Source organism: Scyliorhinus torazame, chromosome 12 (genome assembly GCF_047496885.1).
Source record: "Scyliorhinus torazame isolate Kashiwa2021f chromosome 12, sScyTor2.1, whole genome shotgun sequence".
NCBI lineage: Eukaryota > Metazoa > Chordata > Chondrichthyes > Carcharhiniformes > Scyliorhinidae > Scyliorhinus > Scyliorhinus torazame.
Genome location: NC_092718.1, coordinates 199,439,407 through 199,455,849, shown reverse-complemented (window position 1 = coordinate 199,455,849; position 16,443 = coordinate 199,439,407). Strand labels below are relative to the sequence as shown.

At 42.9% G+C, this 16,443-nt stretch overlaps 1 protein-coding gene across 1 annotated transcript in view; it reads left to right on the top strand.

Annotated features, from left to right (window-relative positions):
* The window catches only part of cpda (carboxypeptidase D, a), a 105,784-nt gene that overhangs the window by 41,998 nt on the left and 47,343 nt on the right, over window positions 1-16,443 (top strand). The window contains exons 4-10 of the mRNA XM_072470133.1: window positions 6,935-7,104; window positions 7,750-8,099; window positions 9,081-9,272; window positions 10,587-10,758; window positions 11,989-12,067; window positions 12,632-12,724; window positions 15,673-15,775. Coding sequence (XP_072326234.1) covers window positions 6,935-7,104; window positions 7,750-8,099; window positions 9,081-9,272; window positions 10,587-10,758; window positions 11,989-12,067; window positions 12,632-12,724; window positions 15,673-15,775 — 1,159 coding nt within the window. The remainder of the gene's footprint in view (window positions 1-6,934; window positions 7,105-7,749; window positions 8,100-9,080; window positions 9,273-10,586; window positions 10,759-11,988; window positions 12,068-12,631; window positions 12,725-15,672; window positions 15,776-16,443) is intronic.

Here is a 16,443-nt window from a genome sequence, read left to right as displayed (position 1 = left end):
GAGGGCGCTGAGGCAACATGGGTAGAGCTAAGAAATAAGAAGGATGCAGTAACATTGTTGGGACTTTACTACAGGCCTCCCAAAAGCGAGCGTGAAGTAGAGGTACAAATATATGGACAGATTATAGAAAAATGTAGGAGCAATAGGGTGGCCGTGATGGGAGATTTTAACTTCCCCAACATTGAATGGGACTCGTGTAGTGTTGGAGGCGTAGATGGAGCAGAATTTGTAAGGAGCATCCAGGAGAGGTTTTTAGAGCAGTATGTAAATAGTCCAACTCGAGAAGGGGCCATACTGGACCTGGTATTGGGGAATGATCCCGGCCAGGTGGTTGAAGTTTCAGTCGGTGATTACTTTGGGAATAGCGATCACAATTCCGTACGTTTTAGAATACTCATGGACAAAGACGAGAGTGGTCCTAAAGGAAGAGTGCTAAATTGGGGAAAGGCCAAGTATAACAAAATTCGGCAGGAGCTAGGGAAAGTGGATTGGGAGCAGCTGTTTAAGGGTAAATCCACATTTGAAATGTGGGAGTTTTTTAAGGAAAGGTTCATTATAGTGCAGGACAGACATGTCCCTGTGAAAATGAGGGATAGAAATGGCAAGATTAGGGAACCATGGATGACGGGTGGAATTGTGAGACTAGCTAAAATGAAAAAGGAAGCATATATTAGACCTAGGCGACTTAAAACTGATTAAGCTTTGGAGGAATATCGGGAAAGTAGGACAAATCTCAAAAGCGCAATAAAGAGGGCTAAAAGGGGTCATGAAATATCTTTGGCTAACAGGGTTAAGGAAAATCCCAAAGCCTTTTATTCGTATATAAGGAGCAAGAGGATAACTAGAGAGAGGATTGGCCCACTCAAAGACAAAAGAGGGAATTTATGCGTGGAGTCAGAGGAAATGGGTGAGATTCTTAATGAGTATTTTGCATCGGTATTCACCAAGGAGGGAGACATGACGGATGTTGAGGCTAGGGATGGATGTTTAAATACTCAGTCGGCATAAGGAAGGGGGAAGTTTTGGGTATTCTAAAAGACATTAAGGTGGACAAGTCCCCAGGTCCGAATGGGATCTATCCCAGGTTACTGAGGGAAGTGAGGGACGAAATAGCTAGGGCCTTAACAGGTCTTTGCAGCATCCTTGAGCACGGGTGAGGTCCCGGAGGACTGGAGAATTGCTGATGTTGTCCCTTTGTTTAAGAAGGGTAGCAGGGATAATCCAGGGAATTAAAAACCTGTGAGCTTGACGTCGGTGGTAGGTGAACTGTTTGAGAAGATACTGAGGGGTAGGATCTATTCACATTTGGAAGAAAATAGACTTATCAGTGATAGACAGCATGGTTTTGACAGGGAAGGTCATGTCTTACAAACCTAATAGAATTCTTTGAGGAAGTGACAAAGTTAATTGAGAAGGGAAGGGCTGTAGATGTCATATACATGGACTTCAGTAAGGCGTTTGATAAAGTTTCCCATGGCAGGTTGATGGAAAAAGTGAAGTCGTATGGGGTTCAGGGTGTACTAGCTAGATGGATAAAGAACTGGCTGGGCAACAGGAGACAGAGAGTAGTGGTGGAAGGGAGTGTCTCAAAATGGAGAGAGGTGACTAGTGGTGTTCCACAGGGATCTGTGCTCGGACCACTGTTGTTTGTGATATACATAAATGATCTGGACGAAGGTATAGGTGGTCTGATTAGCAAGTTTGCAGATGATACTAAGATTGGTGGAGGTACAGATAGGGAGGAGGACTGTCAGAGAATACAGCAAAATATAGATAGATTGGAGAGTTGGGCAGAGGAATGGCAGATGGAGTTCAATCCAGGCAAATGCGAGGTGATGCATTTTGGAAGATCTAATTCAAGAGCGGACTATACGGTCAATGGAAGAGTCCTGGGGAAAATTGATGTACAGCGAGATCTGGGAGTTCAGGTCCATTGTACCCTGAAGGTGGCAACGCAGGTCGATAGAGTGGTCAAGAAGGCATACAGCATGCTTGCCTTCATTGGACGGGGTATTGAGTACAAGAGTCGGCAGGTCATGTTACAGTTGTATAGGACTTTGGTTAGGCCACATTTGGAATACTGCGTGCAGTTCTGGTCGCCACATTACCAGAAGGATGTGGATGCTTTGGAGAGGGTGCAGAGGAGGTTCATCAGGATGTTGCCTGGTATGGAGGGCGCTAGCTATGAAGAAAGGTTGAGTAGATTAGGATTGTTTTCGTTGGAAAGAAGGAGGTTGAGGGGAGACCTGATTGAGGTCTAGAAAATTGAGAGGTATGAACAGGGTGGCTAGCAACAAGCTTTTTCCAAGAGTGGGGGTGTCAATTACAGGGGGTCACGATTTCAAGATGAGAGGGAAAATGTTTAAGGGAGATGTGCGTGGAAAGTTTTTTACGCAGAGGATGGTGGGTGCCTGGAACACCTTGCCAGCGGAGGTGATAGAGGTGGGCACGATAGCATCATTTAAGATGCATCTAGACAGATATATGAACGGGCGGGGAACAGAGGGAAGTAGATCCTTGGAAAATAGAAGACCAGTTTAGATAAAGGACCTGGATCGCCGCAGGCTGGGAGGGCTGAGGGGCCTGTTCCTGTGCTGTAATTTTCTTTGTTCTTTGTACTATTGCTCTTCAGATAATAGAGATGTCACAATTACTTCACTCCTTATGGGATACAGTAGTGCTTGAGGTCTGGAGAGTTGCTAATATTATAAAACAGTTCAAACAAGGAGAGAAATGTTAAAGCACAGCAAACTACAGAGCAATCAACCTAATGTCCCTGGTGGGGAAGCTATTAGACACCATCATTAGGGAAAAGGGGTGCATTTAGAAAGGAATGGGTTTATTGAGCAGAGCCAGTATGGATTTGTTAATGGCAAATAATTTCTGGCTAACTTGATTTTGATGGGTTAATGGTGGAGGTAGACCAGTAGTACAGTAAATATACTATGAAAAAACATCCAGAAAGCATTTAATGAAGATCGTCAGTGGAAACTAATTAAGAAGATGGAAGCCCATGAAATGAAGAGAAGGTGGTAAAATGGATCAAAATTGACTCAGTGATGGGAAGCAAAGAGTGAATTTCTTTCAGACTAGAGTTGGGTCCATTACTGATTTCAAACTTCACAAATGACCTGAACCCTACGCAGGGAACAGCATTTTCAAAGCTCCATATATTAGATCATGATGAGGATAGTTACAGGCTTCAGGGTGCCAGACAGGATGGTCAGCAAACAGACATGTGGGGTTACAAACAGAAAAGGACATGGGGCTAAGCATGACCGATCTTTCACAGATGCATCATATGTACACAGCATCCATCTTTGCTGTACGTTCTATGATTCTATACTGCCATTCAACTCCTTGGGATGTTCCAAAATACTCTGCAAAATAATGAAACATTCCAGAATCTTTCCAGTATGGTTACGATTGTATGTGCATAGGAACGGGCCATTCATATCCTTGAGCCTGGACCACAACTTCATTTTACCTTCTTTGCTCCATATCCTTTTACCTCTCATCGATTTCAGTCTAAAAATTTCAATTGATCCATCATCCCACACCTATTTTTTAGAGTACCATTTGGGAAGTGTTGCTAACTTTTGGTTGGCTCTTAAATGTTGCCCGTTGTATCTTTACTTAATTTGCTCTGTTTCTATAACCTTTGCTCTGGAGTCGCCAGGTATCTTTATGATACCGCCACGAGGTTCAAGTTCAAGTACTGATCAATAACTCAACACACCAATTAGTAAGATTCAAATCAAAACACATTTATTATACACAGTAAATCACTACTCGTGCATAAACTCTACTTTCTAGACTATTCTCGATCACTAAAAGGCCTATACTTTGCTTCGGAATTGGCCCACCAGGTCAGGGAACAAATGGCCTTTCGTTCGATCTGAGTCTGCAGGATTCAAAAGCTGGTATGGACTGGTAGCTAGGAGCGCCTATCTCGTAGCGTGCGTTGACTGGAGACTTACTTGGTTGATGCGGCAGCTTAGACAGTTCACTCTCAAGGGTTGATTTGCGTTGCTGAGTGACCCTGCCAAGAAGGACGATTTGAACTTGGGGACTCGGAGTGGTCCGAGGATGAATGTGCTAAATTGGGGGAAGGCTAATTATAACAATATTAGGCGGGAACTGAAGAACATAGATTGGGGGCGGATGTTTGAGGGCAAATCAACATCTGACATGTGGGAGGCTTTCAAGTGTCAGTTGAAAGGAATACAGGACAGGCATGTTCCTGTGAGGAAGAAAGATAAATACGGCAATTTTCGGGAACCTTGGATGACGAGTGATATTGTAGGCCTCGTCAAAAAGAAAAAGGAGGCATTTGTCAGGGCTAAAAGGCTGGGAACAGACGAAGCCTGTGTGGCATATAAGGAAAGTAGGAAGGAACTTAAGCAAGGAGTCAGGAGGGCTAGAAGGGGTCATGAAAAGTCATTGGCAAATAGGGTTAAGGAAAATCCCAAGGCTTTTTACACTTACATAAAAAGCAAGAGGGTAGCCAGGGAAAGGGTTGGCCCACTGAAGGATAGGCAAGGGAATCTATGTGTGGAGCCAGAGGAAATGGGCGAGGTACTAAATGAATACTTTGCATCAGTATTCACCAAAGAGAAGGAATTGGTAGATGTTGAGTCTGGAGAAGGGGGTGTAGATAGCCTGGGTCACATTGTGATCCAAAAAGACGAGGTGTTGGGTGTCTTAAAAAATATTAAGGTAGATAAGTCCCCAGGGCCGGATGGGATCTACCCCAGAATACTGAAGGAGGCTGGAGAGGAAATTGCTGAGGCCTTGACAGAAATCTTTGGATCCTCGCTGTCTTCAGGGGATGTCCCGGAGGACTGGAGAATAGCCAATGTTGTTCCTCTGTTTAAGAAGGGTGGCAGGGATAATCCCGGGAACTACAGGCCGGTGAGCCTTACTTCAGTGGTAGGGAAATTACTGGAGAGAATTCTTCGAGACAGGATCTACTCCCATTTGGAAGCAAATGGACGTATTAGTGAGAGGCAGCACGGTTTTGTGAAGGGGAGGTCGTGTCTCACTAACTTGATAGAGTTTTTCGAGGAGGTCACTAAGATGATTGATGCAGGTAGGGCAGTAGATGTTGTCTATATGGACTTCAGTAAGGCCTTTGACAAGGTCCCTCATGGTAGACTAGTACAAAAGGTGAAGTCACACGGGATCAGGGGTGAGCTGGCAAGGTGGATACAGAACTGGCTAGGCCATAGAAGGCAGAGGGTAGCAATGGAGGGATGCTTTTCTAATTGGAGGGCTGTGACCAGTGGTGTTCCACAGGGATCAGTGCTGGGACCTTTGCTCTTTGTAGTATATATAAATGATTTGGAGGAAAATGTAACTGGTCTGATTAGTAAGTTTGCAGACGACACAAAGGTTGGTGGAATTGCGGATAGCGATGAGGACTGTCTGAGGATACAGCAGGATTTAGATTGTCTGGAGACTTGGGCGGAGAGATGGCAGATGGAGTTTAACCTGGACAAATGTGAGGTAATGCATTTTGGAAGGGCTAATGCAGGTAGGGAATATACAGTGAATGGTAGAACCCTCAAGAGTATTGAAAGTCAAAGAGATCTAGGAGTACAGGTCCACAGATCACTGAAAGGGGCCACACAGGTGGAGAAGGTAGTCAAGAAGGCATACGGCATGCTTGCCTTCATTGGCCGGGGCATTGAGTATAAGAATTGGCAAGTCATGTTGCAGCTGTATAGAACCTTAGTTAGGCCACACTTGGAGTATAGTGTTCAATTCTGGTCGCCACACTACCAGAAGGATGTGGAGGCTTTAGAGAGGGTGCAGAAGAGATTTACCAGAATGTTGCCTGGTATGGAGGGCATAAGCTATGAGGAGCGATTGAATAAACTCGGTTTGTTCTCACTGGAACGAAGGAGGTTGAGGGGCGACCTGATAGAGGTATACAAAATCATGAGGGGCATAGACAGAGTGGATAGTCAGAGGCTTTTCCCCAGGGTAGAGGGGTCAATTACTAGGGGGCATAGGTTTAAGGTGAGAGGGGCAAAGTTTAGAGTAGATGTACGAGGCAAGTTTTTTACGTAGTGGGTGCCTGGAACTCACTACCGGAGGAGGTAGTGGAGGCAGGGACGATAGGGACATTTAAGGGGCATCTTGACAAATATATGAATAGGATGGGAATAGAAGGATACGGACCCAGGAAGTGTAGAAGATTGTAGTTTAGTCGGGCAGTATGGTCGGCACGGGCTTGGAGGGCCGAAGGGCCTGTTCCTGTGCTGTACATTTCTTTGTTCTTTGTTCTTTGACTCTATTTTATAGTCCCCAGGGGCTTCCCGCCCCTGTGGGCGGACCCCTTCCCTGGTTCCAAGTGATTGGACTACGTTCCGATCACTTGGATCGATTTCTCCAATACTGGAGCAGTTCCCTGGTCGCTGGGCGGTCCCTAAATGTCCGTTGGCGTTCCTTTGTCTTGGCTCCTGTTGGCGCCGAAGAGTCTGGCTTGGCCTTATTCACCTTAAGTGTATCAATTGTGCCCGGGGATCGCTCATTAATATGCAGATGGCTGCTGGTTTCAGTGCTGTCTGGGCTTTTGCAAGTTCTAATACACAGGATTTCTGCACTTGCTAGGTTTTGCCTGTGTTGGCTGAATTTCCCTGTAGTCTTTGCGGTTCTCCATTTTAAGTCGGGAAGTGGCCAACCCAGGTGGCTACAGAAGACAGTGCATCAACTGACATACTAACTCTTCCCTCCATGCCAGCCAAAAAAAAAGACTCACTGAACTGATGAGTGATGTCTAGAACTAAATGGATACTAGATCATTTGGGCTTGAAACATTTTATGGGTTTACTCCAGTTTGATGTATTCTGAGTAGCTGCTGATCATTTCCCATAAATACCAACTGTTAAAGTAATTGGAAAATGCATTTCTTTCTTGTATTTTGCAGGTCCATATTGGTATTGCAGGATTTGTCATAGATGCTGTCTTTGGCTCGGGAATTTCTAACGCAACAATTGTAGTTGCTGGCATTGATCATAATATCACAACGGGCAATTTTGGCGATTTCCACAGGTTGCTAGTACCAGGGATCTACAATGTAACAGTTGTTGCACAAGGGTAAGAAAAGTGAAAGACAAAATCGATATTCTGTTTGATCAATTGGTAAAGACATATGCCAGACAACTCAAGAAAGCACATTTATTACCCATTCCTAATTGACCTCTGGAAGGAGTTCCAGGGTTTTTGACCCAGTGACAGTATAGGTACAACAATATATCTCCCAAGTCAGGATGATGTGTATCTTGTTAACCTTGGTGTTCTCGTGTGCCTGCTGACCTCGTTCCTCTTGGTGATCAAAATCACAGGTTTGAAAGATGCTATTGAAGGATCCCGAATGAGTTACTGCAGTGCATTTTGTGGATGGTACACACTTGTGCTGGCAGTGAATTGGATTTAACTTTAGTGAAAATAGTAATCAATCATTGAAAACACGGCCAACTGTAAAGCTGCAATAATGTCATTTTGATGTAATATATTGACAGAACACTTGACTTTTAGGGGTTAAATTGTTACTTGCGCTATCTTGTTGTAAAATTAACATTTTAGAAATTGATCTTGGCATTTAATAGATTGTCTGGATTCTAAGATCTGGTTAATTTTCAGTTAGTTACTTTTAACAATGAGTTAATGCAAAAGGTTTCAGTCATTCATTAAAAACTATTTTGAAGAAGATTGCTAGAGGTATTGCTCATGTCTTCACAGTTACATGCCTGTCACTATCTTCGACATTGAAGTGCTTGAGGGCCCAGCCACGCAACTTAATTTCACGCTTCAACCTCTAGTAGCTGCAGATAATCATACCTTTGAGACGACCACCGCCTTCACTGAATTCAGGACACACAATGTATCGGAAGCGGAAGATGAGCATCAGTCCAAAGCCATTGAACCTGCGAACTTCAGGCACCATAATTATGCAGACATGGAGATCCTGTTGAGGAAATACGCCACAGACTATCCAGCCATCACACATCTACATACAGTTGGAAAATCAGTGGAGCAAAGGAATTTGTATGTTATGGAAATATCGGACAATCCAGGCATCCATGAAATGGGTATAGTTTCAAGAAAATCGTACAGAATTTGATTTAATTGCATCTAGATGGCAAGGCTCAAAATGAGTGCTTCATCTATTCCAACAGCAGAAACAGTGTTGGCAAGTTGCAAGCTTGCAATTTTTTAAAAGATTGACTACAAAGAAAAGTTAAATTTGTTTTCTATATCTGTATCAGGAGAATTTAAAGAAAGCTGGAGCGTGCATCCTCCCTTGCCTCCTATAACAGTGCAGAATGTTTCTGTTTTTGATTTGAACATTTGTTCTAGCCTAGTAAACAAGCCAAACCTCAATCCTCGCTGCTCTCTTGAAACTTATTGGCTTATATGTTTTAAGAGCTAGGATTGTATTGTCCCATTTAGGATTGGAAATGGAAGTTGCTCAGTAAATACAGGATGTGTCTGGAAAATGCAACAATTTCTGTTCCACGGGGGTTTGTTCCTATTTTGTGGAATATATTTTAGCAAGTTTTTCAGTTGCCCTAGAAAGAAAGGTGCAAATGAGAAGTCCCATGAAGAAATAGATATCACTATAACTATTCCCTAAGTGGGACCAAGTGTTAAAAAAAAAAAAGTCTAGGGACTTTAGGGATGACAGGGAAATTGGTAACGAACTTAGGGTTATTTCACGCAATTTTTAATTGTAACTACTTGAAAAGTACCAAGTGCCCTTTTTGCCCACATGCCCCGACCCAAACTTTATCTTGTCCATTTCAGCTGTTAACAGCTATTTGAAGATACGCTGGTGCAGCCTGTCCACATCCGTCATTACTGCTCCGGATTCTTGCTTGCACTCGTTACTTGGATGTGAGATGAAAAGCATCTTTGAGGGATGGTCAAATTTGCAAACTGTACACTAGTGAATTTGCATTATTCAATTTTATAGCTAAAATATTTGCAGTGTGTATGCAAATAAAATCCGTGATCTATGAAGGAAAATGAATTCAACCGTGCTAAGTTCATGAATGCTTTTATTTAACTAGGTGAACCTGAATTCAAATACATCGGGAACATGCATGGGAATGAGGTGGTAGGCCGTGAGCTCCTGCTGAATCTTATTGAGTACCTGTGTAACAACTATGGAACTGATCCTGAAGTAACCAGTTTGGTGAATAAAACCAGAATCCATATCATGCCGTCCATGAATCCTGATGGATACGAGGTGTCAACAGAAGGTGATGTTTTGAATTTGAAACAATAGATTTTGGAAGAAACTTCATTAAAATGTTTTGACCACAGATGAAAATAACTATTCTAATACTAAATTCCAGTGTTCAGTACTGAGTTTCAACTTCTGTCCTACAACAGTCACATTTCACAGTGTTGTTTTTGTTTGTTGCCACACTTCTGCAGTAGAGTCATGGGGCGGAATTCCCCCCCCCCCCAAACGCCGGGCGGGAGAATTGCTGGGGCGCCGCGCGAGTCCTGCCACGCCGCCCCGGCACCCCCCCCCCCCCCCCCCCCCCCCCCAAACCGGCGCGGCGAGAATCACGGCTGACCTCTGGGAGAATCGCCGTTTGCAGCAGGCGAGCGGCGATTCTCCGGGCCGAGCGGCCTGCCCAACACGACGGGTTCCCGCCGGCAACATCCACACCTGGTCGCTGCCGGCAGGAACAGCGCGGGAACGCTAGGGGGGGGGGGGGGGGTCCTCAAAAGGGGCCTGGCCCGCGATCGGTGCCCACCGATCGGCGGGCCGGCCTCTCTGAAGGAGGACCTCTCTTCCTCCGACGCCCCGCAAGATCCATCCGACATCATCTTGCAGGGAGGACGGCAACCGCGCATGCACGGCGGCCATCATTTACGCGGCGCGCCCGCTTTTACACTGCGCCAAGGCTCGATGCACGTAAATAACATGACGCCGCTCCTAGCCCCCCGGGGGCGGGAGAATAAGGGGCTGGGAGCGGGCTCCGACACTGGAGTGAAACACTCCAGTTTTCACTCCGGCGTCAGGACTTAATCTCCCGATGGGAGAATTGTGCCCATGGTTCTGCTGCATTTGAGACCTGAGTAAGATTGTTTCTTTCGAGCTTTCTTTACTATTTCCCTCTGGTCCTTCCAAGCTGAAAATCAAGCTGTCTTTCCTTGTAGAGATTTTTTTTTAAGTTCATCAGTTCCTGTGTCAAATAATTTCTGCAAAAAGCTCCTGCATCTGTAAAATGCATTTAAGAGCACAGATTATCAAAACGAGAAATAACTTTGTTTTTCGTGCTTAAAGACTTGGGTCGTCATATATATAAAATATGACTGGCTTGGTCTTTCAAAAAATAAAAAACATTATTGCACATGAACCAATTGCTGTGCGTAACTCAATTGCTGCTAACTTCAAGTTTCTAAGCAACTCTGAAAACTGTTCCATTTTCTGACCTTTCTAACATTTTTGCTTACCTGTATGCCCGGGCAAGAATAAATGTGTTCTTTCGTTTTCTAAAATACTAATGATTTCCACAAGTCTTGCACAACTCTAAAAACGTTTCTGCTTCAACTTGCAGGGGATGTGAGTGGCGTGGTTGGTAGAAACAATAGTAACAACTTTGATCTCAATCGCAACTTCCCTGACCAATTTTTTAAAATCTCTGACCCGCAACAACCAGAAACATCAGCTGTGATGGATTGGCTGCAAAAGATTCCTTTTGTGTTATCTGCTAATTTACACGGTGGTAGGTATTTGTAGTCTTGGCTGGCATTTGGGAATTTAGTAATTAATTTTCATCAGATTTATTAGACAATTTGAATAGTTAGGTTGCTTCAAAAAACAGGAAGAGTGCCTTATTTTAGTCGATGTTAAAGTAGCAAATGACAGCGTATTATACCATGCTCCAATTTATTCTTTCTCCACTTCACCAAATTTTTCCTCCCTTCTCTCCTGAAGGCAACACTGGCTTCTTCCTGGAGTACAGTTCATGGGCAGTGAGAAACCTCCATTTTGCTCTGGTCGTTATTATTCACATTTGAATCTTGGTAATGAATGTCGGGAGGCTATTTCAATTGAAGTTGGGGGGGGGGGGGGGGGGAGAACCACCAAGCCTGATCATCTTTTCTCTTCTCTTCTCTCTCTCCCCCTCCCCTCCCAAACACTTCCTCTCACCCCAACCCACCCATTATCCATGAATTTGTACATCCAAAAGGAGTAGCTGGGTAGTGATTTGGCACAGTGCTGCCATTTGATCATGTCTTTTCTTTGCCCGCCTCCCTGACCCCCTACCACTACCTCGGCTTCGGCCAGCTAACTTAGCACCTGGTTTAGACTTTTCCTGTTTGTCTGATGATCCTGATTCTTGGGACGAGTCTGAGAGTTGCACTTAAATCACCTATGGCCCAGCCTGCGATCTGTCCTGGTGTGGTTCTGTGTCCACCCAGCTCACATTTCCCAGTGAGGAAATAATTTTTAAAACAGACTATCTTTATGCCACTAGGCCCACTAAACTTGCTGTACTTCTAAGTCACAGTGTTGATTTGTTCAAGTGATTACTTTTTAAATTGGGAGGCAAGCACAACACAGTCCGAATGGGAGACTGGGCTAGTATGCGATGTAGCTTCAAGACAAGAGTTCCACAAGTTGATTAGAGATGCGCAATAGCCTTGATATATCTTGTGTTAGTTTAACGTTCTGAGGTTAATTTGTTGCTAGGCACCCATAATAATATTTTGATGGTATTGAAGTTTAGTATAGTAAATTTCTTATTATCCAGTATGTACGAGGAATGGATGGTGTCGGATAATCAAAAATGTCGCTTGATGGAGCGTTCCATTTATCAATGGAATACGGCGCAATACTTTTATCTTGAGCTAATATGCAAGCAGTCAGGAAGTAAAGAATCATGTTCTTTTTAAGTCTAATGTTCAACGGTACATTAAAACATAAATTACAAAGTAATACTGTATACAATACAGGTTACAGGTACGAAATCCACATCAAAATTGCTTCTGGTTGGCTAAAGTGATTCGTATTAAGGAAATGTCAGAACTTCCGGTTAGTAGGGAATTCTGGATGATAGCGGGCAGGAAAAAACAAAGTTTACTGTAAATCAAGATTTAACTTAATTGACTTGATAGGTTGTTAATTATTGTACTTGACCTATCTAGTTTTGTGTCTTTATAAAAGTAATTAGAGCTACAGAGTGCAAGTATTTGTAGATAACTTGCTGATTTCTGAGCCTACGAGACAGGGAACTTGACAAGTGGAAATTCAATAATGAATGTTGGGGGATTATTCTTGAGGGCGGAATCGAAGTGTCCTTTAATGGGAATAGGGTATAATGGTGAATTATGGCACCAGGTGCAGAAGTATGTATTTGTTTCTCTCATCACTTGGCCTAACTTGATAAACCAGCGACTTCTTTGGAAGGAAATATATTTAAGTATTTGAAGGTACTTCTTTCTTAATGCAAATATTTAGGGGGGACAAAAGTCATTTATCAACTCAGATTTCAGGAAATTGGATCAGTTTTTAAAAATGTTTTCCCTGGCAGCTTTATTTATGATATATTTCTAAGCGCAAGTGTGAACTATTGTTTTGGTGTGTTATACCTTTAAGTACCCTTATGACGATGATAAAGAAGGCATTATTGTGTACAGTAAATCGCCGGATGATGCCATTTTTAAGCAGTTGGCACTTTCTTTTGCTAAGGTACTCAGTTTACTTAAGTTTGTTCCACTTTTCAAATATTTTTTGCTATGCTTCCCAAAATAATTGTTTCTTAATGGGGGGTTTGTATATTGGGGGAATTTGTGATGTAGTTGTAAGATGTTTATTTATGTGTTCTTTGTTTTTCTTTTTTCTATAAGGGGGGGGTTTGTTGAAAATATGTATAAATTGGAATAAAAATATTTCTTTTATTAAAAAAAAAAAATTGTTTCTTACAAAAAATTGGTAAACTTGTACAGCGTGTACTGTTGTAATCTTAATCTCATTCTTTAATAAATGAGTGTGTTCTCAATTATTTCACCATATTTAGATTAGTTACTCCAGGAAGGCTGAATAATATTTAATAGATTTCTGTCAGGTAGCCAAGCCTACTGGGGCAGCACGGTAGCATGGTGGTTAGCACAATTGCTTCACAGCTCCAGGGTCCCAGGTTCAATTCCGGCTTGGGTCACTGTCTGTGCGGAGTTTGCACGTTCTCCCCGTGTTTGCGTGGGTTTCCTCCGGGTTCTCCGGTTTCCTCCCACAGTCCAAAGATGTGCGGGTTAGGTGGATTGGCCATGCTAAATTGCCCATAGTGTCCAAAATTGCCCGTAGGGTGGGGTTACTGGGTTATGGGGATTAGGTGGGGTTACTGGGTTATGGGGATAGGGTGGAGGTTTGGACCTTCGGTAGGGTGCTCTTTCCAAGAGCCGGTGCAGACTCGTTGGGCCGAATGGCCTCCTTCTGCACTGTAAATTCTATGTCTACTGGCTTGGTGGTAATGCCACTGGACTAGTAATCTGAGCCCCAAATTAGCACAGGTTCTAATCCCACCAAGGCAATTGATTGAATTTAAATTCCGTCTCCGTAATGGTAACCATGTTTCACTGATGCCCTTTAAGGAAGCCTGCCATCCTTGCCGTGCCGAGTTGCTCCAAATGATTCCTGTGACTCCAGATGCACAGTGTGGTTGACTCTTAACTGCCCTCTGAAATGGCAGCCCCTTAGTTCAAGGACAGTTAGGGATAGACATCAAATGCTGCCCTGAGATGGGGGAAATGAGGAAGAGACAGGGGTGGAAGAGAGACAAAGGTTTGTACCCAACATATGCAGTCATATCCCATGACATTTTTTTTTTAATGCATAGGTTTCATGTGGTGAATTGTGAATTTTCAAGATGTTCAATCCTGCAGTAACCTGATTTCTTAAACTTCAGCACAGCATTTCCTAAACATAGCATTACTTTGGCATTACTAATGCCGAATCGCCACTATCAGCATCCTGGGGGTTACCATTGATCAGAAACTGAATTGGACCAGGCTATAAATTCTGTGGCTATAAGTGTGGGTCAGAGGCTGGGAATTTTGCAGGGAGCAACTCGCTTCCTGATTCCCCAAAACCTGTGTGCCAACTTCAAGGCACAAGTCAGGGGTGTGCTGGAATACTTTCCACTTGCTGGATGAGTGAAGTCCCAACACCATTCTGGAAGCAGCCCACTTTATTTGGCACCACATCCACCACTTATATTCACTCCCTCCACCACTGGTGCACAGAGACAGTACTGTGTACCCATCTGCATGGTGCACTGTAGCAACTCCTTCCAAGCCCGCTGCAACGTCTATCACCTCGGACAAGGGCAGCATGTTGCAAGTTCTTCGAGCCAATGCCATCCTGACTTGGAACAATATTGCCTTTCCATCACTGTTGTTGGATCAAATTTGGAATTCCCTGACAGCACTGTAGGTATATCTACACCACATGGACTGCAGTGACCACCTGCAGGGCAATTAGGATGGACCACATATGCTGCCCTGCCAGCCCGGACTTGCTGCCCAGCTTAACCACATCATTTGGGATTAGTCCTTCTCTTTCTAATTGTTCACTCATTTTACACACCATGAAACTTGCTGCGGACCAAGTGCCGGAAAATGGGGTTAGAATAGACAGGTGCTTGATAGTCGGTACAGACACAATGGGCTGAGGAGCCTCTTTCTGTGCTGTAAAACTCTAGGACTCTATGATAAAATTGTAATATTTGGGTGGCAAGGTGTTGCAGTGGTTAGCACTGCTGCCTCATGGAGCTGAGGACCCGGGTTTGATTCCGGCCCTGGGTCACTGTCTGCGTGGAGTTTGCACATTCTCCCTGTGTCTGCATGGGTTTCACCCCCCAACCCAAAAAGAAGTGCAGGGTAGGTGGATCGGCCACGCTAAATTGTCCCTTAATTGGAAAAAAATAATTGGGTACTCTAAATTTAAAAAAAAAAAATATGTGCTAAAAATTTGTAATATTCGCCACCTTCCTTTGCCACAATTCTTGTGTAAAAGGTCCTTTTGTTTGACTCTTTAATGGATGGAATTTCCATTTTTCTGTGAACTTCTGTTGTCAAATATAACCAACTTAAAATCTAGCTGCCCTATTTGAGAAATTGGTCAAAGGAAATCTCTTTTATGAAAGCATTAATACAGCACTCCTAAATAGTTCAATAATGCATTCAAAAGGAACCAAATGCATAAGACCTTTAATTTTACTCCATTAAAGTCCATGGACCTTGATTACTGCGATGCTGTAAATAAAAATCATGCCTGTTGGTTGGGATACTTGAAATGTTATTTTAAATATTTGAAACCTTTGAATTCTTCTGTAATTTTCATAACACGGCTAATAATGGGGAATGATTACAGAATTATACTGGTGATGGTTTTTGAAGTTGCTTTGTCTGACTTTAGAGTAGTTGATGGTTACTGTGCTAAAATTAAAACAATTCATTCTGCTTCATTTGGACATCTCTAGTTTTGATGTCTAATTTTCCCATCAATCTACAAGAGAATTATTTGCAGATGAACACACCTTCAAAGAGAAATTTAACAAAAGCCTATTGTCGCTCAATTGACCAGCTTTGTTTGAGATCCAGTTACAATATGCTTAATCAGTCAATTAATGTTTTTTTTAGGAAAACAGTCCAATGTTTGAAGGTCATCCTTGTAAAGATATGTATCCTGAAGAATATTTTCCTCAGGGTATCACAAATGGTGCACATTGGTACAACGTACCAGGTAAGAAGCATTTTGGTATTTCACAATCCTCTTTTAGCCAAAGGTCATCTTTGGATCAAGAAATCATTCCATTGTTTTATCTGTTTTCACACAAATCAACGCTTGAACTGTGGAGATGTCTACAGGGTCCCAACTCATTTTTTACACAGAGCAATTAAAGCAATCTTTTCAATTATTTACCACTTATAATCCAAGGGCCCAAAACAAATCTTGTGACCTGGGTTTTCCAGTGAAGGACTTTCATCAGGGGTCAGCAACCTTAATAACAAGATCCTTTTTTTTTTTAGAATTTGGGCAAATGCAATCTTCTAAGAGCTACAGTGCCATAATTGGATGCTAATAATATTGACAAACAAGAGCCACACTTCAACAACATTGAAAAGTTTTTTTTTTACCAAACCCATCATTCAATTAACAACTTTTGTTACAAGTACAACAAAACAATTCCCATAAAATGGGCTTGATCGATCAAGGTTGGAAGGAAGCTGTACATGAGCCCTTGATGAGCCAGCTGCAGACCTCTGGTCTAAACCCAAACTGTTAAACCTCTCTCTTTTCTTGTATATGTTGAAGTACCTCCTGTTAATTGTTGTAATGTTTTATCCTTTAACCGATCTTTGATTAAACATATCAATGATTTTGTATTCTATGGTGTCACTGCCTTTAGG